Source organism: Sander vitreus, chromosome 16, assembly GCF_031162955.1.
Source record: "Sander vitreus isolate 19-12246 chromosome 16, sanVit1, whole genome shotgun sequence".
Classification (NCBI taxonomy): domain Eukaryota; kingdom Metazoa; phylum Chordata; class Actinopteri; order Perciformes; family Percidae; genus Sander; species Sander vitreus.
The window spans coordinates 9,136,454-9,164,116 of record NC_135870.1 but is presented as its reverse complement, the minus strand read 5'-3'; the positions used below and the strand labels follow the sequence as shown (position 1 = coordinate 9,164,116).

The 27,663-nt window shown below is 41.0% G+C and overlaps 1 protein-coding gene across 1 annotated transcript in view; it reads left to right on the top strand.

Annotated features, from left to right (window-relative positions):
* The window catches only part of ntng2b (netrin g2b), a 72,617-nt gene that overhangs the window by 33,761 nt on the left and 11,193 nt on the right, over nucleotides 1-27,663 (top strand). Inside the window, 2 exon segments of the mRNA XM_078271576.1 lie at nucleotides 5,435-5,607; nucleotides 8,761-8,790. Of these exon segments, the coding sequence (XP_078127702.1) occupies nucleotides 5,435-5,607; nucleotides 8,761-8,790 (203 nt within the window).

Below are 27,663 nucleotides of genomic sequence, written 5' to 3'. Positions count from 1 at the left end.
ATCGATCCTCTCCCTTCAGAGAAAGAAATTTATGAAGCTAGAACATAAACGCAGTCATGTCCAATTAGCTGCTCTGAATTTACGAGGCAAGGCAAGGGAGGAAGTGGGAGGGGATGTGGTGATAAAGACTTCAGCAGAAGCCAATAAGGCGTGCTGCTGATCAATGATCCCAGCTTCACGCAACACCCACTCCTCGCTCGGTCGCTTCCCGCTGCGCTCAGGAAACTCTGTGTCGGAGGGCTCGGCTTTTCTGCAGGCGGCCCTCTACCAAACAGATTTGTATTCATTATTTATATAATGTATATTTATGTATATATTATATTATTTAGATACTGGGCACAAGATCTCCTACTTCGCTGTAACGTCCATTCTATGTGTATGTGCACTGAGGGTTTCAAGTTTCCACATCACACTTGTGTGAGTTGCATACTGGACTCCCTTTCAAACCAATTGACACGTCCTCAACTCAGATTTGTTGTGAGCACAGAGAAACTTTCCTCCTTTAGCAGAATAAAGTAAAAAAAAAAAAAAAAAGCCTTCTAGAGTCAAACTCTCAACATACATGTAAATCATTCTGCACAGTGAGGGTCAAATTTCCAGTGAAGTCACAATAAGCAAAACAAGTTTTTGATTGGAAAATGAAATTGAAAAAAAGATGTTTCCAAAGTACAACCTCGAATTCTCTGTCTAACAAAAATCCAATATTATACGCTTCACAAATGTGGGGCTAACTGTAGGGCTATTGTGTTTGTATTATATTGTCATTTCATGTTCATCTCCCTGCTATTTTATTTATCCCCTGCATTTGCACATGTACCTCCATGTCATCAGTCAGCTCTGTTTTGTGTGTTAAGTCTCTCTTTCTGTAACAAAAGCACCGACTCTCATTGCCCATTACGTTCTCACTCTATTACTCCAGCAGGTTGTGTAGCCGGTTGTGTATTTTGTGGTATCGAGGGAGGAGGTTGTTGCGAAAAGCGAGTGGGCCTTCTCAGTGACGGCTGATCGAACACAGAGTAGAAGAGGGAGATCTCCTGCTGGGTCAGAGCCGCATCGATGCGGTCTGTCATCACAGGTTAGAGCACGTCACTGCGGACCCTACTCCTGCTCCTCCTCAGAGTCTCAGCACTGTAGTCGGGGAGGCAGTCAGACTGTCAGGGCTTTGACACAACTGCCCTTCTCCCTGCTGTACGGACTGCTCAGACCCCCGCATCGTCTATACCCCCCAATTTTCTCCTCCACCCACTCTTCTCAAACACATGTCCACAACCCAATTTACCCAATGCGCTTCTCAGTGAGCACTGGTGCAACGGGCAATAGCAAAAGAGCTAAAGGGGTAAGGCTGCATAGACAGACAGAATGGGAAAGAAAGAAAGAGATGGAGGATTAAAAGGGAGATCAAAGAGGAAGAGTGAAAGGAAAGACTGGAACGGTCACAGTGGATGGAATTTAGGAGCAAAAGTTTTTATTTTTTTAAATACAGTGGGAGGAGAGTGCAAAACCGAAAATAAGAGAGCATGACTGATAGCTGTATCCCCGGAGAAAAATAAGAGGGATCGGCGTCGACTACAGTAAAGAGACAGATAAAGCCCCATTAACTGCTGCTTCCAGCTGCTTTCTCAGGCTCTGCCACCACATGACTCCCCCTTGATGTTTGTTTATCTTTCCTATTATTTATTCCTCTAATTGCTGCGTCGTTGCTGTCTAAAACCGGCAGTCCTCGTATCATTAAAAACACAGGGCCGACATGACTTCACAGACACGAACTGAGATGAGAAAGGACAGAGAAACACAGACAGGCTGACAACTGTATGTCTATTGGATAATTACAGATCATTGGTTAGATGCAAAACATATAGATGCAGATATTTAGATAATGCATTACACATGTAATCCTGTCTCCAAAGAATTACGTTTGTATCCTACTGAATGGTTTTGCCTTATATATGTTTTGGAGGAAACACAATTGCTAACTTCTTGTACTACACAGACATCACAGGGAGGTGGTCGGGGTACAAAGATTATCAGAGAACGGGTTTAGCATGCTGCATGGTTTGGTTTAGGTTACATAAACACTTATAGGGAAAGACCATGGTTTTGGTTAAATAACTATAAAAATGTTAATCATGCAGTAGATGCCACAAGTGAATATTGTTTTGTAAGAGCAGATATTGTAGAAAAACAAATGGCATACGATGTTAGAGAACGTTCTGCAGTGACCTCCTTCCTCTGCAGACTTGGCTGGTGTCTCGGTGGCTCTATAATAACGTCACCCGACTTTGACTTTGCTCCGGACAAGTCATAATTCTTGGGACTGCTAGAGAGCTTTGTCACTTCAACACAAACATAAGTTGTTTTTGCCCATTTGCTGAAACCATTTTTCCTTGGAGGACAGTCTCCAACAGACTGATTAACAGAAGTATTGACCCAGAATTACACCAGCTAATTAAAACACCACCTTGTGTGTGTGATTTCTAATGTAGACTTGAATACATTTGAATCACTTACTTCCTTCTGTTCTTAGACTCCCTTTCTCACCCAGCTTTCTCTTGCCCTTCTTTGTCTTTTCCTCCACTCACCTTCTCTAATTTCATCTCTCTCTCTCTCTCTCTAAGTAAATAGACAGGGTTGTGATGGATCCAGCTGTCCCGTCTTAACTTCCTTCAGCTCAGAGCTGATGCTCCCACTTTGATGACTTTGCAGTGAAGGCAGACATCTTGCACATTAACATATGATTGTGCCCATGTATTATTTGCGTGTGGAGGGACCGAAGAAGGGGGATCGGGAGAAATCCCAGTGCAAGCTGTCATTCGAAAGAGAGAGAGAGAGCTAAAGAGACACGGCACTTGAAAAGCCGTCAGTGTCACATCATTCATGCGGAAGGAGTGCAAGGCTCGAAGTACTGCTGGCTATGTGGCAGGAGTCAGAAAAGCAGGTCAAGGGGATGGAGTGTCCACAAAGTTTCAACCTACACCTTGCTTTAATGATTACGTTAGTTGAGATTTAGTTGATAGTCGGGACGCCAGTGACATTTTATCAAGATAAACTCATAGATCCAGACTAATCTACTCATGCAGGCTTTAACCTAAACTTTATGTCAACTGTCCAGGTAATTGACAAGAGAGAGGCAATGTCCCCTAGTACGCTGCAGCCATTAGGCCTGCAAGATACAAACAGCACAGCAGCATACCTAGAAAATCACTCTGTTCTTCAGTATTGATTTTAAACTACAGCTTCTAGATCCTGCACTCAGTAGTGCTTCCACTTTTAAGATGAGACGGACAAGATGCATCACCGTAGATGCAGGAGATGAGAAGCGATGATATGTTCGTCGCTGTCACTCACTCAATCCAGGCATTAGTCACCGTGCCTCTGCTTCTCTGATCTGTTGTCTGTCATCGCTGCTCTCAGACAAATGCATCACAATCACATGAAGCAGAAACACACACACACACACACACACCCCTGTCTCATTTCACACATACACACTCGCTCTCCATTTTCTCCATGAAAAAGAGATGTTCAATTTCCCTCTTTGCTAAGTGGACAGCTCGTGTCCTTCAGAAAGCATGCAGGAAACAAGGCCTTGTCTAAGGATGGATTCTCCATGGCACGTCCTGTCAGCTCGTCCAGGTGATAAAAGAGAAACGTGGGTAATTTATAGGACTGCAAGCTAAGATGTGATGCGAGACAACTCCTCATGATCCACTGTCTCCATTTCTTTTCCTGCAAAGCTTACTGTGTGGTTCCAAGTTTCACTCATCGTTATTCTGAACGCAGTTATGTCGTGAAACTAGAATCCAGGTTGGGCATTAAAAAAAAAAAAATCTGATGAGAAAGTGCAGATTAGTGCGAGGAAGGAAGATTGAAGCAGTTATCTCACCAGAATACAGGGGTCATTCTTTGAATATTTGATGCAGACGGATAGCTGTTCACTCCAGTGGAACAAACTGGATTGGAGTCCAGTTGCTCATCTGGAAAAGGCTGTAATTTAAAGTTGTAGCTTCCGAATGTCCTTAAGATCCTCATTTCCTCCCCAGCAGAACTTCAACCGCTGGATCAGCCCACCTGACCTCTGCTGAGGTGGCACTGTGCACATGCGTATACACACATTATGTTATGTATGTATGCACACACACACAGTAATTGTAAACATGTGGCTCCCAAATGACGGTCTTGGACAAAGAGTGGGTAAATAGATTACCAACAATTTTGGACCCACAATATTTTGCATTCAACTTTTGTAATGTGCTTTTAATTTTTTTGTTTGCAGTTTAACAACCTGCTGTATGTTTTTCCAATTACAATTATTTAGATAGAGGAAAAGCAACAGGCAATATTTACATTTATTTTCTGTATGACAGTCACCATCATTACACTAAAACTACATATTGGTTGTAATGGTCATTAAAAAAAAAATCTTTCAAATTAAATCATGTAATAACATTTAGCTAGGGATGCAACTAATGATTATTTTCATGATCAATTAATCAGACAATTCTCATTAATTACTCCATAAATTGTTTCTCCTTTAAATTGTCAGAAAATGGTGAAAAGTGCCCAATATAAATAATTTCCAAGAGCTCAAAGTGACATCTATGAATGTCTTGTTTGTCAGAAAATCCTTTCACACTTGAGAAGCTGTGTGTTGTAATAATGATAATATATGTTAATCTAATCAATTAATAGTTTCTGCTCTACGTTCACTCAGTCAGGACCTTTGCCTTACTGCAGGACTTTTGACATCTAAAAACAATTTGATTCATGTTTGATGCTTTACTCAGTTAAAGTGTAGAAACACTAACAAAGCTGCTGGTGAAATCAAATGACAGAATCAGATGGACTGCCAACTGTACAAACTGCACTAGCAAACATTAACATAGAAATGGGTGCTGTAGATTTGCCAGAGACTTCTGAGAGAAAACTGACTTTAAGACTAAAAAAATAACACTTAACTCTGATAGTTTTCTTTAAATAAATGTATTTTTAGCCAATTAATGTTGATGGCATTGCATATTCATATTTCTAGGTGTCTCATTTCTGCAACATTTTACTGATGCATGTATAGGTGTATACACCCATAACACCACACATACAGTATAAATACACACACACGTTTTCTTTGTCAGGTGTACAGTTTCACAATAATTTACAGTGTCTGCTCAGTGAACAACAAATTATAACATTACGTACCTTAATCCTACAATAAAAATCGTAATCTTGTTTTACATTAATTACTGTAATGCAATTCACCCACAATGGATTTGTGTTCCGTCTCTGCATCACACCTTTAACACTCAATTTTTTTCCCTCCTTGGTGTAAAAATCCTACAGTATCTAACATCATTAACACTTACAACCAGTGTGTGATTAAAACTTTCACTTTCTGCCTTGTCATCTCACTTCACTTGTGTTTTCTCCTTTCTTTTAAAAGGTGTAAATGTAACCTCCACGCCTCCCAGTGCCTGCTGCAGGATGGGAACCTCCAGTGCCAGTGTGAACACAACACCACCGGCCAGGACTGCCAGCGGTGCAGGAAGGGCTTCAAAGCCAAGTCCTGGAAGGCTGGTTCCTACCTGCCAGCACCCAATGGAACCCCCAACACCTGTACGTACCTAAAACATGTTTATCTACCTACTGTGTTGATCCAACTCATCAATCTGACACAGTTAGATACAATATTTCGGACTCTTTACATACACCTAAGCTATGGATGTCTGTGAGCTTGCTTTACTGTATAATGCATGGAAACGACTATTCATTTAAGTTACTGCAGACAGTGGTTGTGTCAGGAAGAGTCAAAGACACAGATATAGGATGATTTATTCTGCATTTAAAAGAAAAGTTATTTAAGATGAGAAGATTGATTTCACTCTCAGGTCTGTACGGTAAATAAGAAGCTACAGTGAGCAGCTGATTAGCTTAGCTTAACACAAAGACTGGAAAGAGGAGGAAACAACTAGCCTGCTTCTGTTGAAAAGATAACAAAAGTGGCCGGGTTGGTTCAGTGGGTAGAGCAGGCGCACATATACTGAGAGGTTTATGCCTCGACGCAGAGGTCCAGGGTCGAATCCGACCTGTGACAATTTCCTGCATGTCTTCCCCCTCTCTCTCCCCTTTCTCACCTAGCTGTCCTATCAAATAAAGGCGGAAAAGCCCAAAAATAACCTTTAAGAAAAGATAACAAAGCACCATCAACAGCACCACTTAAGATCACTAATTGACATGTTATATCAAATGTTTTACCCCTGAAGTGTCAGATTGAAAAAGCCCAGCCCCTGTGTAAACTGGTGAATTGTCGTCTATACAATTTGGTTTTTATATGGATTAAACAAATGAGATAAACATATTAATTTGTGAGGTTTAGAGGTGCTGGTAGGCAGATTTTGTTACCGTGGGGCAGAGCCAGGCTAGCTGTTTCCCTTTGTTTCCAGTCTTTATGCTAAACTAAGCTAACCGGCTGCTTGGTGTAGCTTCTTATTTACCATACAAACATGAGAGTGCTATCAATCTTCTTATCTGACTTTTGGTAAGAAAGCGAAAAAGCTTTTCCACTGAGGTGAGATGAAAACTATGCCAATGAGAGCGGATAGAATTAACCAAAACAAAACAAAAGTAAAACCAAAACAATGAGCTGAAAAATGCTAAACACTTAATAGAGTTGATGTGAACTGCAGATTCAGGAGATATTTCTCTGCGTTCGTACACGTGGTCACTTTATCCATTGTTAATGTAAAAAATATTGATTAGTGCAGATTTAAGCTTGCTGGTCGCACCATTAACAGCTGATGTTGCTGTCTTAGCCCAACTAATTTCATGTTACCTTAGTGCTCCATAAGATGCACCGCTAATGTTAAGCTAGTTTTGTGTCCCATTAGCTGATAGTGGGTCACCGATATGTCCAGCACAGAACACCGTAAACTAGTGTCCTTTGCCTGTTAGCTAATGTCTGCAAACTAGAGAGCTAAGAAAAGGAATAAATCCTACTTTAGTCCCTGTGGATGAGGGAAAGTTGAGCCTCTAACTACAGGTGGTCACGACAGAGTAGCCAATGGAAACGTTTACAGTGACAATAATATTTCTTTAATTGTTCCAACATGGCATCATGACTTTGCGTAAACACGCCAACTTTCTTAAGCCAAGTAGCGTGTTTTCTGTACGCATTGTGAGCTATCTGCGTGTATCTCTACGCTGTACACAGCGGACGGCAGTCTGCAATGTCACAGCGTAAACATACACGCCACGTGGCACTTTCTAAAGCCACGTGGCGTGTTATCGCAAGTAGTAAAAGAAGAAAGCGACGGTTGGGTTTAGGAAAAAAACAACAACGGAGTTGGCTTTAGGAAACGCCACACGCGGGACACACTCTCCTGGGTGAAAGTCCTGTGTTTTACCCATCCACCACCCCAGCCACCCTCACTGCGTGGTGATTCGCCCTTTCATACTACTCCCTACGGCGTCAATTCACACGCAATCGCAAGGTAATGTAAGTCAATGGCGGCCAATCGGCGTTGATAAACACGCTAAAAAGCAAGTATGCATCTTGATAACACGCCAATAATGGCATACAAATTGGCGTGTCATACATACACCACTTCATAGTCTGCTTATTCTCTTTTGTTCTCCTATTCTACACTAATTTTTGCTAATGTAATAATCCCCGGTTCTTCTGCGGCATCAATGCAAATAATTTCAGTCTTTCTAATCAGAGTTGATGGATGATGACAAAATATTTTCTTTCAAAACTAATAGACATGCAGTTATTTAAAACTACATTCTCCAGCACTCTTGATTGATGGGTGTATACGTTTTGTCATCCCTCTGAGGTCCTGAATGAAAAGCAGGATCAAGGGAACAAGTTGAAAAGAAAGGAGAGGTTGAGAGAAGACAATGGAGACACTGAGTTCTCCGAGTTGTCGTCACCTCAGTGCAGAGAGCAGATCACAGCTGTAACAATGTGGGAGTGCGTGGGGGGAAATCCTCTTGGAGAGTGTACCCAGCTACAGTAGCTAGCTATGATAAAATAATAATCTAGGGCAGCCCCTCCCTAGTTTTCTCCTTTCAAACAAACAGACACACTCACATCATGTACAGAGAGAGAAACACAGGCAGATACACACTCACATACACCTGTACCTGCACACACACTGCAGAGAATGGCTCTATTGTCAGCACTTTTTTTTTATCATGTTATTGTTTCCAACCCAGTCCTAATGGTACTGACACACACCTTCAGAGCCCATCACCACCCTTTTAAACCCCCTATCCCATTAGCGGAATTTAAAAATTCAAATGTTTGCAACTTGCTCTGTTGAAATGCTAACAAGATGGCCATGGCTCACGAAACAGTTTGGTCTCTACATACTGCATTATGTACGCCAAGCTAAGCTAACTTTAACTACAACTTTGAAAAACATGAAGAAAAAAAAAAAAGGCATAAAGTTTTGATTAAATCGTAGCAAAGTGGTAGCGCTCTCTGAAAACATCCATGCTGTATACGATGAGGACCTCTGAATGTGAGGATTTTGGGGTAAGTTAAATAGGTTAAATTAGGGAGCATGAAGGAGACGGTGCAGACCCAGTAATTACTCGAGGACATTGAGAGGTGGTCTACAACAAACCCTTATTTTGCAGAACAGCTCTTAGGCTCTCTCTCTGCCACCTGAGTCTGATGAATGAGGCAGAGTCAAGTCTTTAGGCAAATTGAATGCATAAATAAACAAGTTCTCATCTCCTCTCCCTTTTCTTATTCTCTTTCAGGTACAATTGCTGGCTCCCCCTCCGGTTCTAGTAAGTAATAATGCAATGCAAAGCCGAGGAGGTGGTATTCCACCCCCCTCTCTCTTTCTATCTCTCTCTTCCTGTATTGTCTTTCCCCCTTTTTGTTGCATTGTTGTTGAAATGTACGTTTTAACCCATATACCACGCTTTCTGCACATCTTCTAAACTCTCCCTCTCTCCTGTGATGATGTTCAGCTGGCTCTCTAGTCAGTCGTTTCTCTTCTCCTGCGTCTCCCCTCTCAGTGCTGCAGCTTGGGCCCTGCATGCTTCATTATTAATAGGCCTCTCTGTCGCCATGTCCTTTCATCACAGCACATCACACTAACCTACACAGGAGGAATTCTTCCACAGTTCTGCTTTTCTTATTTAGACTAAAGACAGTGCTGCGGATGGATTAAAGAAAGGAGGGGGGGCAGCAAAGAGAGCTGAGAGAGAAAAGAGACAGAGAGAGAAATAGGAGAAGGATGTGAGCATATGTTAGTGTGTTGTAATGCAGTGTGATTCCGGGTGAGGAGCTCGGGATGGCAGGAATAAAAGGGAATTTGATTAGGGATTCTCTCTGCGGAAAGGCTCTCAGCCTCCGAGCTGTTAGACAGAAATGATCGGCAAAGTGGCAACATCAACCCTGACAGCACTGGGCTGTTCTCCACATGGCCGGACAGTATAAGGCTGATGCATGGATAGACTGAGAAATTGGACTGCACTGCAGAAGTCTGCTTTTAAAAGGTCTCCCCTCGCAATTAGATAGAAAATAATGGGTATGATTTGTCAAAGAGAAGAATAATACCTGCTAATGGGCTAATAATGTCTTCATCGACGACATTTACTGCTCCTGGAGCTGAAGCTGAGACAGAGGGTGAAGCTGAAGCTGAGGGTAAAACTGAAGGTGGAACACAGGGTGAACCTGACGGTGAGGGTGGACCCAAGGGCAAAGCTGAGAGCACAGCAACCATTTCAGTACCTGAAAGGTCTCCGGCTATTACCCATGAGCCCTTTGGAGCCCCTTGGGCAGGTGCGGTTAAGTACATCAGCCATAGCCAGAGAGTATTTGACAGTTGCAGTTACTTTGTAGATAAACATATTGCAGACTGCACACGCTGCAGAAATCTTATCTAATCTTCATGGAAGTCTTATTTACTGAAAACATCTGGAAACATCTGCCACTGCAATATAATAATAATATAATAAATATAATAATTTCAATAGGAGTCTCAATTTATTTCATGAAATTTCTAAAATAAGGTGTCCTTTTCACCTTTTTCTGTCTTCCTTCAAGTCATTGTGGGAAACGCATGTTTGCTTTCCAGCTTGGAAAGTTGAGTTAGGAGAGTTAGATGAAAAGATCGATACCACTCTCCTGTCTGCCCATCAAATATGAAGCTACAGCCAGCAAAAGTTTAGTTTAGCATGGTACCATCTATCACTCTGCCAGAAAGTGAATAAGCGTATAATTTCCTAAAATGTCAAACTATTCCTTTAAACAAGCTGATTTCTATATTAAAACAGGTTGAAATAATCTAACTAGATGGGCAGATATTTTCCTAAGAAACAATAGGACTCAATAACTATCTGTTAATTTCTTAGGCAGATTTGTTTTTGCAGAGTTAGGCTGGCTACACACTGGATGCGTGGTGTGAGCGTGGCGTTTCTGTTGCATGTCAGTTGCGTGGCGGCTGCGTGGCGTTTTCTGTCTTTGCACACCAGAAACACACACGTACGTTTCCACCTTGATAAACTGCACTCAAGCAGTAGTATACTTCATGTTGAACATAAATATATACTGATTTTATTACAGTAAAGACAACATCGGCAGTATTGACAGCAAAATAGGCTACAGAATATTTTGTTCTGTATTGACAGGTGCAATATTTCTTTTTTAAATTACATTTATATCTGCATTTATGTAAAAACCTAGAGACTTTCAAACATCACAATGACATATAAACATCTTTTCCTATTCTATTTTGAATGGAAACGCTTCCAACACGCCTGCGTGTTGCGTGAAAAATAGGCGTCGGTCCTATTTCTAGCGCCTGACGCCCCCAGCATTAGCTTAGCCTAGCACAGATCATGATATAAATAATGCAAACATGTTCCTATTTACATGTTGTGATTTGTATAGTCACAGGGTGTACAAATAATAAGGTCACATGAGACACAGCCATATTCTAACCATATACTAAGTGGGAACTATATTCTCAGAAAGTGGAAGCACTGCTACTTGGGCTGAGTGATTAGCGCAACACCGAAAAGCACACTTACTTCCGTCAACAAAACCAATGTGAATAGCTAGCTAGTAGCGAACGTGACTGGTGATCATGGCATTATTTGTACACCCTGTGACTATACAAATCACAACATGTAAATAGGAACATGTTTGCGTTATTTTGTCACTTATTCGGAGCAGTCGTCTAGTTGGAACCAGTTACCTGCATGATCTGTGCTAGGCTAAGCTAATGCTGCGACAGCGCTACAGCACGCACGGAGATGAGAAGGGTATGTATGGACTTATCTAACTCTGAGGGTTACGGTGAAAAAGCTAAAGTCCCAATAAGTCGGCGTGTTCCTTTAAAGATAATATGATCCAACTTGACCACCTATCATTAAACAGTCCCTCCAGGATTTCGCGATGTTGCGATCGCGCCAATTCACGCAAATTCAACCAATCACCGCGAATTTGGTGCGACTCGCAATTTTGACCAATCACCGCAACTTTTCCGTAAATTTGACCAATAACCAATAACTTGAAGTTTCCCGTGACTTCAACCAATCAGAGCAGTCCCACGTGCACTCTGACAGCCAATGACCAAGCAGGAGTGAGAACTGGGTTGATCATTTCCTTGTTTGTGATATGAAGACGAGACGTATGTGACTCGAACGTTTCACATTTACCAACAAAACGTACTGCGAAAGACCGTGCAAAACATTTCAGACCGTCGTTGCCAACCTGTATACATTTTAACATCAATGTACGCTCTAATGATTTTTCACTCTAAAGTCGCTGCCGTTTCAATCCTGTCGGCTATCTGCAGCGGGCGGGGCTGCAGCTCAGTTCCCCCCGCGACTGATGCTTACGCACGCGCGCGCGCGCACACACACACACACACACACGCGGTGGATGCAGGAAAAAAAAGGAGATGAGACGACACAATGACCTAAATTGAGGACAGATACGCTCATTATTGTAAGTGCAATGATAAGTTAAAGTCAGTACTTTATCAAACCGTATGAATGTGTGTCCCAGGCCAGGATAGGAAATTAACTAACAACATAAAGATCAACAAGCCACTGACAGATATGTTCAAATTTGATTCATTCAATAAATTATTATTTTTTGTCTTAAATCCACCAGCCATTTTCATACTATACCAACATTTGCAGCATCCTGAGCCTTTTTGGTAAGGTTACTAGTTTAATTCTCCCCAAAACAAGTTTCCTTTTTATTTTTAAAGAACTATACAAAAAAACTTTTTTGCAACTTTCAATGTTTCCCGCAACTTCATTGCAACAAACATCGCAACTTTTATCGAAATTTCAAAAATCAAATGCTGCTTACAGGTGAATGCATACGTAATAATAATAATCCAATTATATATAATATTAAAACAAAGCAAATGTTCATTCCTGTGGTTGTGCTTAGATGCTGACAAGCAGTGTGTTTGTGTCTGTGTATATACCATACATAATTCATCCCACAATTTACTGGAGGTCTTAAGCTGTACATCAGCTGTTTCCCTGGTCGTATCTCTGGCGTTGATGCCAGCCGTGGGTCGTCCCGTCCTGAGAGCGAGGGCGTCACACTGTATGTACATTTAGACTTTATTTGTTCTGACTGACTGACTTTAAGCAACCCAGGATGGATGTGAACAGATTCTGTCAGCTGCTTGAATGTACAGTAAAGTGGACCTCGAAGCGCTGCTCGCCCTCAAGCTAAATTTAAACCTGTCATCTTGGTAGGCAGCGGACCTCTCATGTTCCACCAGAAAAGCACTTAGGATGTGGGAGTAGCTGGGATTTCGGCACTGCTGCAATGTCGTCAGACTTTCTTCTTCTTTTTTTGTCTGAAGGAAATCCATTAAGAACGTTTGTTGAACAGCACAGCACTTTTGTTGTTTGGCTGACGTCAGTAGGGAAGTCAACAAATTCACCGATTAGCTGTGATTTAGGAGGGGCTGACAGAAGCTTTACCGTTGTACACAGAGTTACAGTCCTTTGTAAGCTATTTAAAACTTGCTGTGAAGGACACAGAACGTCAAATGTAGATGCTTGTATTTACATCTAAAGTCATAATGTGATCATTTGAACTATTCTTTACCTCCATGACAGGGCTGCAATTAATGGTTATTTTCATTGTCAATTAATCAGACTATTTTGTGATAATAGTGAAAAATGACCATCATTATTTTTTGTTTTGTCTACACAACACTTTAAAACCACAAGATATCAATCAACTATCACAGAAAACCAGAAATAAAAAAAATAAATATCACATTTGAGGAGCTGAAACCACTGCATTTTTGCCATTTTGTCATACAAAAATGTATGATTTATTTTCTGTTAATCAACTAATGGATTAATCAAATAGTCATTGCAGCTTTAATCCGTGTCATATAAAGTTATTTAAGAGTGTCAGATATAAGCTGTACTGAATCTTTATTGGACAAAACTATTAACTACATTAAATTCATAAAATCACTGCCTTATGAATTACAAATGCACAAAATATAAACAATTAATTCATGTAATTTGCAACATATGAAATAAATAAAAAAAACTTCTGGGACACCAGAAAGGAAGATCATACCATTGTAGAGTATTCCTTCTTCCTTTGTGTGTGTGTGTGTGTGTGTGTGTGTGTGTGTGTGTGTGTGTGTGTGTGTGTGTGTGTGGGGGTGTGGTTATGGCAGGCATATGGTGCAGTTCAGTCAAACCCATAAATCATCTTCATCCCCTCTTTTTCCTCCCAGGGATCTGAGGTCCTAGGTTCCATTAAGGTCCTGTGACATTAAAAACTAGAACACATAACATAGTTATCTTGAATAATAACTATAATCTCAGTTATCCTCTATGGCTCTTAACAACATTTATATATGCATTCAAAGCTTGTATGTTATTTTGAAATATTAATAACATAATTGACTTTATTTGTATATTAGTTTTCATCCACATTTTCAGTATTATTTTTTTCCCCCAAGAATTATGAAAAAGCAAATCCCAGTGTAAGTACTGTATTATGGATGGTCGGTACGCAAAACCAAATGCATCCTTATACATACACATTACAGCAGGACTTATGGGTTGGACAGCATGTCATAGTTGCACCCTTTGTCATGTCCCTGTCCCAGTTACTGAGCATGCTCAGATGAGGATTAGCGATCTATTGGCAAGAGAGTCTGATCCACAGAGCCAGCGGCCCATTGGTCAGCTGGCTAATGGGCGTTTGGCGAAGGGGGAGGGAAGGTCAGACAAACCAAATCCTAAAACCCAGTCATACTACAGTATCAAGCCATCTTTTTAAATCAGATCCCAGGGGTGCAAAAGAGTCTGAATACAGAACAAGTAGTATACAGACAGACAAGTCTATGCAACCTCACATGTACTACACTAGATCAACCACAATCCTATCTGTGCACCATCCTCCTCTCACTCCCATCTAATGAAATCCTTGCATTTTTATAAAGATTGAACTTGCCCTTAGAGTGAAAGAGATTGGATCATGTCTGGAAAATCATGTGACATATTAATAGCATCCATGCTGTCACTCAGTCCACCACCATTAGGGTGTTCTGGCAAAACGTTAACTGGTCCAGAATCACAATGGCTTCATTAGGGTGGAGCTAAATCAATGTCTAGCACACCGGTAATAAATTATAAGAATGCTTAGACTGACAGGTAGCATTAAACATTATTGTTATCATTTCTCAGGCTGCATTAATACAAGTGACAAATGATCTCATTATATGCAAATGCACTTGTGTGGAATACACCTAAAAATGTGTCTGAGCAGGGAGTGAGAGTGTGTGTGTGTGTGTGTGTGTGTGTGTGTGTGTGTGTGTGTGTGTGTGTGTGTGTGTGCGTGCGCGCGCGCACACCAGAGAGTGTGTTGTGGGACAGTAAGTGAGTTCATCTGTACAAACAGGCACATGTCACAGGATTATGTAATGAATGAGTTTAGATTGTTGATGCATTGTGTGAGAGACTGATGGCGCTGTTGCATGGCGGAAAATGACACTCAGACCTTGCCTTTCTTTGTCCTTTTACTTTTTGGGGTTGGGAAGTCATATTTCAACTCTCTAAAGCCTCACCATTCTGAGTATGATGGTTAAAAGTTATGTAAACTCCTGCTTTTATTGATGATATAGAGCTTATAAATCCCCTGCAAGCCCAAGATTAGAGCCTGCAAGATCCCTCTATCCTGTGCATAGTTGACGGCACTTTCTCCATCTCTGCTTTCCAGCGGTCTAGTTTATTAAAAAATATATACGTTACTATGGAGGTGGACAACCTGCGGTCCTCCAGGAAATAGAATGATTTGAACAAATGTTTTAACAGTCCTTTTGAGTTTTAGGACACTTCAAAGTTTGTCAAAAAAGTGTCATAAAACCGCCAGTGTGTTACAAGGCAGCTCTCATGTATTTGGTCTTGTTCACATAATACGTTTCAAAAAACAATTGTTAATCAGTGACAAAAATAAATCAGATTAGAGATCACATCAAAAATCTTTACACCTAACCATTTTAGATCCACATTAGTGGAAAATAGTGTGATGTTGGCCAAGACATCAGAACAGTTTAAACAGAGAAAATTATAACAGTAGTTTTGTGTATTCAGATTATGTTGTAAGCACATCATACCATGGTAGATCAGTAATTAATACATTCATTTCAGATTTCAGTTGTGAACATTTCCATTATTTGTCATCTCTCAGATTTAGAGATGACAAAACTGAGTGTGTGCAAACATATCCGTACAAAACATTGTAAGTGTAAAACAGAGTAATACACTTTGACAGACACTGTATGATTTACAACCATATTAACAATAGTCACACCTTTAACAGTCACTGTGTTTTGCAGAAAAAACAATATTTTCCAGCACTGAAAGGGTGGTAGAACAGCTTTTGAGTTTAGCCTCTCAGCAGTGTGAAATCACACGTTGTGTTCTCACTTCTGTGTGTGTGTGTGTGTGTGTGTGTGTGTGTGTGTGTGTGTGTGTGTGTATTTGAAGAGAAAAAAAGGAAAGCAAGGCTTTCTTTGGATAAACAATCTGAGGCTGTATCTCTTGTGCTAATGCATTAGTCTGCTCATTCCTCATTGCATTTAAATTCTCTGTCCTCATGCAACTGATGCAACAGACATGAGAGCTCCACCAGCAGAAACCAGAGTTACAGACAGCTCAACCCCACTAACAGACGTGTTACACACCAGGCCTTTGTCTGAGCCGCCACTGGTACCCATGGGACAATCTGACACACTTTTCGTTACAGCAGAGGTTCACCCTCCTTCAGCATCCTCTGTGTCAGAGGAGTACCGAGTGTCCCTGACACCAGCGGAGTTCACACCTTTAGAGACAATCCCAGAACATTCACATCTGTCTCACCCAGCCCCAAAGGAGTCCACACATCATTCAGTTGTTGATCATCATCATCGACAACCACTGACAATACAGTCCGTCCTGACTCATCTTCACCATCATACAAGCCTGCAGGAAACTGAGGAAAAACACTCAGAGCCGAGGCATAGTGAGCGAGGAGGTAAGGTACACCCATAGCTCTAGATGACAGTAGATATAGAGTAGTGGCTGCCAGAAAATAGAATAATCTAATTTAGAATCAGGAGATCATTTTCAGCCAGCGTGATGGTTTTTATTGTGTGGAACCTTTCTAAAATGGACAGTTTTCAGGAGGTGAATGTGACTAACGTAGTCGTATACAAAAGCTTTAATAATCTTATGTTGTTCAGCATGATATCGCATGTCAGAGAAGCTTATTCAATTTAGGTAGTGGCAGTGAAATCTAGTTAATGTGGGTGAGTGAGTGAGAGGCAGTATGAGCACTGGCAGTGGTAGGTTTGCGAAACGTCTGGGTTCAGTTGACATGGTCTTTGCCTCATTCAGAGACATCGGAGTGACGGGAAGATATGAAGAATTAACAGGAGAGACAGAATCAGAGGCCTGTACTACGAAGCGAGATTTGGCGTTAACGAGCTAACTTCAGGTTCAATCCAGGGTTTTCTGTACTACGAAGGTGGATCACTTGTGATCGGGTTCAACTTATGCTGAACGCCTAACCTGGTCCGGAGCAGGTTAAGTTGGAGATCAGAGATCAACCGGTGTAAAAGCACCGCCTACTGACCAATTAACACTCGATTGATCACGGCGTCACCGTTCTTAGAAGATCAGGCGGAGCTCGGTGGGTGGAGAGGGAGAGAGGGAGAGAGCGAGAGAGGGAGAAAGGGGTGCGCACATGAAAGTTAAAACATTTAGAGACCGACAACCCCGTTAGCATTCCCTGATGTGTATATTTATGAAATATATAGATTGTAATGGTAGGGAATTACATATCGGCTCGAAGCCGTGTGTTGACAATGCGCACATCAGTTTGAATTTTGTTTTTATATATTTTATTTGCTCTCACGATGGCTTCCCACTGACAGGGTTGCAACTGAAATACTAGGCTAAAGCAACGACAGTTTATGGAAAGTGCACAAGTGTAATTATGGTCAGATCTTGGTCCTGACTGATGGGGAAGTGATATTAATAAGCGTTGTGACTTACGCATCTACAGCGTCGGCTATTTTTTTTTTGCCAGCTTTCCTTCCTGTTTTAGTAAGCAGCGACTGTATTGCGTTTTGCCTGCAAAACCGTGTCTGTGTTCTTCATATTTATGTAGAATTATAATTTCCTCTTCTTATGTAGAATATGCAGCTCTGGTAGATGTTTGCGATTGGTCGTGCTGTGCAAACACCGCCTCTTTTATGTGAACGTGCGCGCGGCTGGATTGGGAGACCCTGGGTTGACTGAACTAGTTGATAACCAGCGTCGTGATACAGCTTATGTGGGACCGCGGGTGTTCGGTTAGGTGAAGCCCGGTAACTGAAAGAAATCCAGGGCATGTTGATCTCGCTTCGTAGTACAGGCCTCTGGACTAAGCCCAAAACACCCTCCTTAACATTAACCCCGATTTACTGAGGTAGATTACAAAATACTAAGTCATGGAGGAGCATTAATATATGAAGTGGCAAGATATAAATAAAACAATCATGTGGTCTTTGAGGTCCCTTCTGTCTGTCAGTGTAGCGCAAGCAGGAACACCGAATGCTCTGCCTGCCAGTGTCTGATGTCAGACGGTTCGGCTGGTCTGATTGAGATTAATGCCAAGAACAGTTTGAATCACTCCTACCCCCAAGGCAAAATGGGTTACTGAGATTAAATGCATTTATGCTCACTGCTGTGCTACATCAGCCTTTTGAAACAACTGTGATTCCGACTCCTGCTTTCCCCACAAGAGCTTTTTTTCAGCGTGTATGCACGTGTGTGTGTGTGTGTGTGTGTGTGTGTGTGTGTGTGTGTGCAGCCGTGACAGATGTGTGAGAGAGTAGGTCCAGTGGGGCCAGAGTCGGACATGAGAAGAGGTAGTCATGGGTTACTTTGATGAGATGTAATGATGGCATGATGCCAGTTGTGTGAAATGGTCCAGGGTGCTGTGAGAACAGCTGCTGGCGCCCTGTCTCACTGGAGCCCCAGGGAGGGGGAGGGAAGAAGGGGAGCGAGTGGGCGGGAGATAGCCCGAAGGGGGACGCTCCGCAGGGGAGCAGAATGCTTGCAGAATGCCCCCCTCTGAAGAAGAACTGGAGATGTACATCGCCTGTACAAAAACACCTCAAGGGAAAACACAGATGGATGCATGAAGCATTGTATTCTCTAGTGGGCTGGTGATCATTAGTCCCTCAATGACGTGCACGGTGTGTTTGCTTCATGTGATTGGTTATTTGTATTTTTAGTCTTAATCACCTCTGTGAGGACGACTGTGGTGTTTTGATTTATTGAATTGTGTTGCAGTAAATGTTAAAGGAAGAGGAGGCTTGATCCATAAACTGAACTAGTTTCACATCTCTCTTTCATTTGAAGCCCTAACAACTTTGAATCAATAGGATCTTGGAATGGCATAAAGCCCTCTGGGAAAGTGGAACATACAGAGAAAAAAGGAAGGAAAGGGAAAAACTTGAGAAAGAGACAATTAAATATGCAGTAAAAACACAATGTGTGTGCTAGGTTGTGTTTAGTATTAAATTGAGATTTTTTTTTAGTACACCACAGAGAACATTAAGGCTTCTATTTTAACTTTCTAAGCGCACAGCGTGAAGCGCCTGCCGCAGGTGCGTCTACAAATCCACTTTTGCTAGTTTAACGGCGGGAAAAAAAGGGTCTGTGTGCCAGGCGCATGGTTCAAAAGGGTTGTACTTAGTGTCTTCATTAATTCATAGGTGTGTTTTGGGCGTAACATGCAATAAACCAATCAGTGTCATCTCCCATTCCCTTTAAAAGCCAGGCGCGTTTGCACCTTAGTGCATTGCTATTATGATGGCGGATTTCCACCAATATATTTTTATTTGTAATCTTTTGCATGTTTTTGTGCTGCTGCGCTTCCCTGTGTGTGTAAGCATAGTGTGCGCACTCTGTGCACAAACCTAGGCGCTTTACTAATGCGCTGTTCAAATAACAATGAAATGCTGCATTATTGACTTTAGACCAGGTTTTTGTTGTCAATGGCACGATCACTTTCCGCTGCCTCAAGACAGCAATACGCCAAGAATGCACCTGAACACACCTCCCTGTAAGACCATTATGCCCATGGGCGCACAGAGGGGCGCATGCATTTGCTATTTAAACAACGTGGGCGCTGGATGGGAAATTGACAACTGCATCGGTCTTAAACTAGCAAAGACACTTGCGTCGGGCATTGAGCTGCGCCGGGTGCAACATAGGTCTTTAAATCTCAACATACACTAAGGAGGTACACCCATGAGAAGATGTTACTGTAACACAATACAGTATACACCATCCTATGAATATTCACATTTGGGTAAATACAGTAACAGAAATAAGATCAGAGACAGATTTAGTCTTTCTATTAAAGGAGGGAACAAAGAAACAAGCACATACAGAGGTTACAAGTACCAGTCAGAAAAATGTATGTCATTCAGATAAAAGAAAGTGCAATTTATTTTACACCCCGAGTGAAGGTGTAGTGATGAAGGAGTTTCTCAAGCCTCTCTGACTCTCACAGCCTTTTCCCAAGCCCAGGGCTGAAGCCCCCGATGGGGCAATCCACTATCTGACAGACAGAGAGAGAAAAGAAGAGAAAAGGAAAACTAGGTCTCAGAGGAAGGCAGACAATATCAGTAATCTTTACCCACTGCAGTATCAACCTAATTATAAAGTCCAGGGTGCTTAGGAAAGACCATGTGAAATACCTAATACGATGTCTGTTCTTGTTGTGTTAATAACGATTGTGATGCGTCAAGTCTCCCACAAGTCTGAGGGACACGTACATGAGACTCATGGCCACAAAACAACATCCTCATCTTGGCACAAGGAGGAGGAGAAAGAGGAGAAAGAAAGAATAACGGAAAAGACAGGTATTATTTTATACTGTATGTAGTAGTGGCAATGTCTTGTAGATGTATATACTGTAGTTTACTTTTGGCGTGGTAAATATGCGGTAGATAAACTTTTATTATGAGTGAAACTTGACAGCTCACAGTGAAAACTGGGACCTTAAAAATTGAAAACAACAGAAACATATGTAAATTCATCTCTTCACTGACATGACAGTCACTCAACATAAGCGATAGAGCTAGAATCATAATTTTGGCACCAATAGTGGTGTCATATTTTTTATCTTACTGACAGTAGGATGAAGTAAAAATGGATACAGAATGTATATTGTTCAGGGTGCATTGCTGAGAAAAGAGCACATACAATTTATACCACTGGATGTTTCTGCTTGTTATGTCAATGACGATTGTGGTGTGTCAGGCCCCCACAAGTCTGACGAACACATACATGAGCGGCATGGCCACAAAACAACAACCTCATCTGAGCACTGGGAGGAAACAAAAGCAGAAGGGAAAGGTATCTCTTTTATATGTAATGGTAGCAATGCTCTTGTAGTTTTATATACTGTAGTGTACCTGTAGTGATGGAAATATACAGTAGATAAACTTTCAAAAGCAGCTCACAGCAAACATGGTCCCCTAAAAACAATGAAAACAGCAGAGGTATATATATATATATATATATATATATATATATATATATATATATATATATATATATATATATATATATGATTTATGTAGATTTTTGTTTATTACTTCAATGACAATTGTAGTGTTTCAGTCTCCCACAAGTCTAAGGGGCTTTGTTCTGACTGAACTGAGGGCCATGAGGCTCATAGCCACAAAACAACAACCTCATCTCAGCACAGGGAGTAAACGGAGCATGAGGAGCATAACGAAATAAAAGCTGAAAGAAAAGGTATCTCTTTTATATGTAGTGGAGGCAATGTTCTTCAAGATTTACATACTGTAGTTAACTTGTTGTGCAGTAAATATGCAGTAGATAAACTTTCCTCACAAGCTAAACTTGGCAACTCACCCCTGAAAACAGGAAAAAGCAGAAATGCATCAACATTTTTGCTTGTTATTGTTAAAAGAAAATTGTGTTTTAAGTCTGAGGAGCAGGTACATGAGACTCATGGTCACAAAACAACAACCTCATCTGGACACGGGGAAGAAAGAATAGCTAAAAGAAAAAGTAAAGATGGATCTTCTCTTTAATTTTACCTCAAAATTATGCTATGTCAATGACAATTATGGTGTGTCAGTCTTCCACAATTTTGAGGAGCATGTACATTAAACTCATGGCCACAAAACAACATCCTCATCGTGGGGAGGAAAGACAAAGCTGAAAGAAAAAGTTTCTCTCTTGTATGTAATGGTAGCAATGTTCTTGTAGATTTATATTTAGAAGTTGACTTGGTGTGCAGTAGGGGTGGAACAGTACACAGAAGTCACGGTTCGGTTCATACCTTGGTTCAGACATCACGTTTTTTTTTTTTATTGTGCATGTCTAAGGCTGTACCACCTAGTGTCATACAGTCTCTCCCCTGAGCTAGCTGCAACAGCCTGAAGTATGTAAAGTAAGATGTAAACAGTAAACAATAAGTACCCCACATCATCTCCAGACTCCAGCTATAAACTAAAACTGAAAATACAGCATCTCTTATTTATGAAAGTGCAAATTACGTGGAATAATAACAAAACAAAAAAAATTCTACTTAGGCGAGACCTTCCCCCACAAAAGTATTCTTGCTATTGAGTGCGACAGGCATACCTTTGCCAACTGGCCACAACCTCCTGTAGCTTCTCAGCTAGGCGAGTGCTGCTCATACAGGGGCCACGTCTGTAGAACTGACGCTTTCATTTCCCACTCAGTCAATAAAATGAATAGTCGCCGTGAGATAGCTTTCCGTAGCACGAGAAGGGTGGAGAAGTTGGACAGTTTTTTTTTGTCTCGTTCCAGTGATTGGCACATCTGGGTGATGGCGTTAGATATGCGTTAGCATGTTAGATGTATTTCCACTCACATACCCAACAACTGCTGAACAGCGCCAACACAGTCCTCGTCTTATCCACCACTCTCTCACCTGTACTACTGTAACTGACTGGGAAACCAAAGTTTTCCCAAACTTGTGAACAGGCCGGCAGGTCCTCTAACTGTTGTGGGTCGCCACCACTCGCCATAGGCTTTCTAGGCTAGCTCTGACTCACTCACTGGACCATCGACATATAGCCGGCGTTCGGGAGCTTCAGAGCGGGGGGCTACAGATTAGGGGTCCCTAAGAAACGCGCACCTAACAGTAGTTCCGCATTACATGAATTAATTTGCACGCAAGTTTTATGTATTTTTACCGTGTAAAAAGGAAAATACTGGAGAATATGTTTACAAAATGAATATGGTTTATTGGCTGTTTGCAAAGATGTTTTTACATTTATATAACAACTGTGGTGTTTCAGTTTCCCACACATCTGAGGGGCATGTACAAGAGACTCATGGCCACGTACAAGAGACTCATGGCCACGTACAAGAGACTCATGGCCACGTACAAGAGACTCATGGCCACGTACAAGAGACTCATGGCCACGTACAAGAGACTCATGGCCACGTACAAGAGACTCAAGGCCACGTACAAGAGACTCAAGGCCACGTACAAGAGACTCATGGCCACGTACAAGAGACTCAAGGCCACGTACAAGAGACTCATGGCCACGTACAAGAGACTCATGGCCACGTACAAGAGACTCATGGCCACGTACAAGAGACTCATGGCCACGTACAAGAGACTCATGGCCACAAACAAGAGACTCATGACCACAAACAAGAGACTCATGACCACAAACAGACTGAGGGACACAAAACAACAACCTCATCTGAGCATGGGCAGAAAAGGGTGGAGGAGCATAAAGGTATATCTTTATATATACTGTAGCGATAGTTGTGGCTAACTGTACTTAACCTGTAGTGGTGTAAATATGCAGTAGATAAACTTGCAATGTTAATTTTGACTGACAGCAAGAAATGGGCAGGAATGTGTCTAAATGTTTGCTTGCTTGCTGGCTTTGCTTACGTCAATGACGATTGTGGTGTTTCAGTGCCGCACAAGTCCGAGAGACAAGTACATGAGACACATGGCTACAAAACCACAACCTCATCTGGGCACGAGGAGAAATGGGAGGAGAAGGAAAGAAAAGCTGAAAGGAAAGGTATATATCTTTTTTATGTAGTGGTGGCAGTCTTTTCATAAAAAATACCTCATATCTTTGCTTGTTATGTCAGTGATGATTGCGGTGTGTCAGTCCCCCACATGTCTGAGGGACACGTACATGAAACTAATGGCCACAAAACAACAACCTCATCTGAGCACTGGGCGGAAAGGGAAAAGGAGGAGCATAAAGAAAGAAAAGCTGAAATGACAGGTAGATCTTGAATGTAGTGGACTCAAGTATATTGTAGTTTGCCTGTAGTGATGGAAATATGCAGTAGAAAGGCTAAACTTAAGTATCTTTTATATAGGCTACAGTATGTAGTAGTAGCAATGGTCTTGTAGTTTCATATACTGTAGTGTACCTGTAGTGATGAAAATATGCAGTAGACAAACTTTCACCACAATTTAATCTTGGCAACTTGCAGCAAAAAAAGGCCCGAGAATTAGAAACATCAAAGATTGTATCTAGATTTTTGCTTCTTATTTTAATAAAAAAAAAAATGTGGTGTTTCAGTCTCCCACAATTCTGAGGGAAACAGACATGAGAGTCATGGCCAGAAAACAACCTCATCTGGACACGGGGAAGGTATGTCTTTTGTATGTACTGTAGTGGTTTTAGCTAACTGTAGATAATTGGAGATGTGGAAATATGCAGTAGATAAACTTTCACTGTTTTTGGCCACTGGAAACTCAAAACAACGATCTAAATGTGTCTCTTCAGTGACATAATAGCCTCTCAGTGAACTCAAGTTAATACTTCTATATCTAAATTTGTTATCAAGTGATTGAAAGAAAAGTTGAAGGTGAGAGAAATATGTATAAAAGATGGATATGGTTTATTTGTTGTTTAGGTTGCAAAGAAGACATAATAAAAAAAAAAAAAAATTACCTCATAAAGGTGTTTTTGCTTGGTATTTCAATTGTGGTGTTTCAGTTTCCCACATATTTAAGGAACACAGACATGAGATTCATGGCCACATACAAGAGACTCATGGCCACATACAAGAGATTCATGGCCGCGTAAAAGAGACTCACGGACCGGTAAAAGACACTCACGGCCGCGTAAAAGAAACTTACGGACCCGTACAAGAGACTCATGGCCATGTACAACAAACTCATAGCCACATACAAGAGACTCATGGCAATGTACAAGAGACTCATGGCAACGTACAAGAGACTCATGGCAACGTACAAGAGACTCAAGGACACATACAAGAGACTCATGGCCGTGTACAAGAAAGTCATAGCCATGTACAAGAGACTCATGGCCACGTACAAGAGACTCATGGCCACGTACAAGAGACTCATGGCCACGTACAAGAGACTCATGGCCATGTATATGCGACTCATGGCAACGTACAAGAGGCTCATGGCCACCTACAAGAGATGCATGGCCGCATACAAGAGACTCGGGGCCACGTAAAAGAGACTCACGGCCACATACAAGATACTCATGGCCATGTACAAGAGACTCACGGCCACATACAAGATACTCATGGCCATGTACAAGATACTCACGGCCACGTACAAGATACTCACGGCCATGTACAAGATACTCACGGCCATGTACAAGAGACTCACGGCCACATACAAGAGACTCATGGCCATGTACATGCGACTCATGGCCACGTACAAGAGACTCATGGACCCGTACATGAGATTCATGGCTACGAACATGACACTCATGGCCACAAAACAACCTTATCAGAGCACGGGGAGGAAAGAAAATCTGAAAGCAAAGGTATATCTTTTGTACATACTGTAGTTATACCTAACGGTAATTATTTGTAGAGGTGGAAATATGCCGTAGATAAACTTTCACAATTAGGTAAACTTGGCAACTTACACTGGAAATTAGACACAACAGAAATGTATCAAAATGTTTGCTCACTATGTCAATGGAAAATGTTGTGCGTTAGTCTCCCACAAGCCTGAGGGAAACGTGCACGAGACTCATGGCCACAAAACATCATCTGGGCACAGGGAGGAGCAAAGAAAAGCAGAAAAGAAAGGTATTTCTTTTTTATGTAGCATTGCAATGTTCCTGTAGTTTTATAAACTGTAGCTGTAGTTCATTAAATATATAGAAGATTAACTTCCAGCACAATTTAAACTAAAATAGCCTCCTGAAAGCAGCATGAACGCATCTTTGTTTTTGCTTATTATGTTGATGACAACTGTGAGCAGTCTCCCACAAGCCTAAGACTCATGGACACGCACATGAGACAAAAAAACACAACCTTATCTGTTGGCATTTTAGTAGATTTACATGCTGTAGTTTACCTTTTGTGCAGTAGTAGATCAACTTTCCTAACGCGGTAAACTTGGCAACTCCAAGTGTTAAAAGGGGCCACTATGAACAGCAGAAATTCATCTTAGTTCTTGTATTTCCGTCTGTTCAGCAACATAGTAGCCTGTTGGTAAACTTAGGCTATGGAGTAAAACCCTATATTCGGCACCAACATTGGCGACATTTTTGTCTGAGACCCAAGATAAAAGCAAGAAAAGGACCGGAGAACTAAGTAAAAAATAAATAAGTAAAACACGCATAAACATTGTTTATTTATATAGATTGCTGAGGAAAAGAGCACACAAAATGTTCCTCAAAAATACTTTTGGTTGTCACATTTATATAATAAATATAATTGATAATGATAATTGTGGTGTGACAGTTTCCCACTGCCCAAGTCAGAGGGACATGGACATGAGACTCATGGGCACAAAACAACCTCATCTGGGCACGGAGAAGGTATCTCTTTTATATATAGCGGTGGCAACCTTTTAATAAAATTTACCTCATATTTTTATGTCAATGATGATTGTGGTGTGTCAGTCTCCTATCATTTCATGGGACACTTAAATGAGACTCATGGACACAAAACAACCTCATCTGGGTATGGAAAAGCACAAAGAAAGAAAATGTAAAAAAGAGATATCTCTTTTACATGTAGTGGTGGCAATGTTCTTGTAGATTTACAGTAGATTATTTATGGTTCAGTAAATATGCAGTAGATAAACTGTCAAGTTAAACCTGGCAGCTCACAGTGAAAAACAGAAACTGGAAACAACAAATGTATCTTAATTTATCTCTAACTACATGACATCCTGTCAGTCAACATATGCTATAAGGCAAAATCTTAATTTGGTACCAACTGTCGCGCCATATTTTTATATGGCGATGACTGACACTGTAGGGCAAGAAATAAAAAACAGACAGCAGGATCAAGTGTGGAAAAATGGGTTAACTAGACAAGGAAGATGAATTTGACATTGAAAATGCTCTTAAAATAAACAATGCTGCATTCAGAATAATTTGGTAAATTTTTTCTGATCAATCGATTATAGATAGTAAGAGCATTTGGATGATACTTTTAAAATAAAAACAGATATTTTACGTTCTAAATACCCATAAGCATCTAACCTTATTTCTCAAAACACACTTCAGGGATAGAGGATGAAGACAAACAAGAAGGAGAGAAACAGAAAGGTAGAATTTGAATGTGTGTTCTATAATAGCACAGTGATTCATAAATGGTTGCACATTGGGACCCAACATTTATCATGATTAGGTTAATAGGTGACACAGAATTGCATTTATTCCATTCAATTTATAGCTACATTAAAAAGGTCATTTTCTTGGTTTAATCTTCAAACTGACATTTTGTTTATTCATCTTATTCACCTGTGGTTGCATAGTTGCTTTTTCAAAAAACATAAGAATAAAAAAAGGACTTGGAGTTCAAGACAAACCATGCCAAATCTTTCCCACAACAGTTTTTGATTTCAGTTTTAAAAAATATCACACAATCTTCTTCAGCAGATGGAGTTTGCCCAGTTGTCATGAAAGTGTAGATGTAACAATTTCCATTTATTTTGCTCTAAGGACTTCTCATCCATTTTTGCTCCAAAGTTGAGATTGAGAGTTTATTCTTGGCCTTAAAAAACAGCTTTCAAAACAATCTGACCACAAATAATCATATCACACAATCTTCAAGAAGATCAAGAACAGCTACTTATCCCACCACAAAGTCCATTGTGGTGAGTTTCCAAGG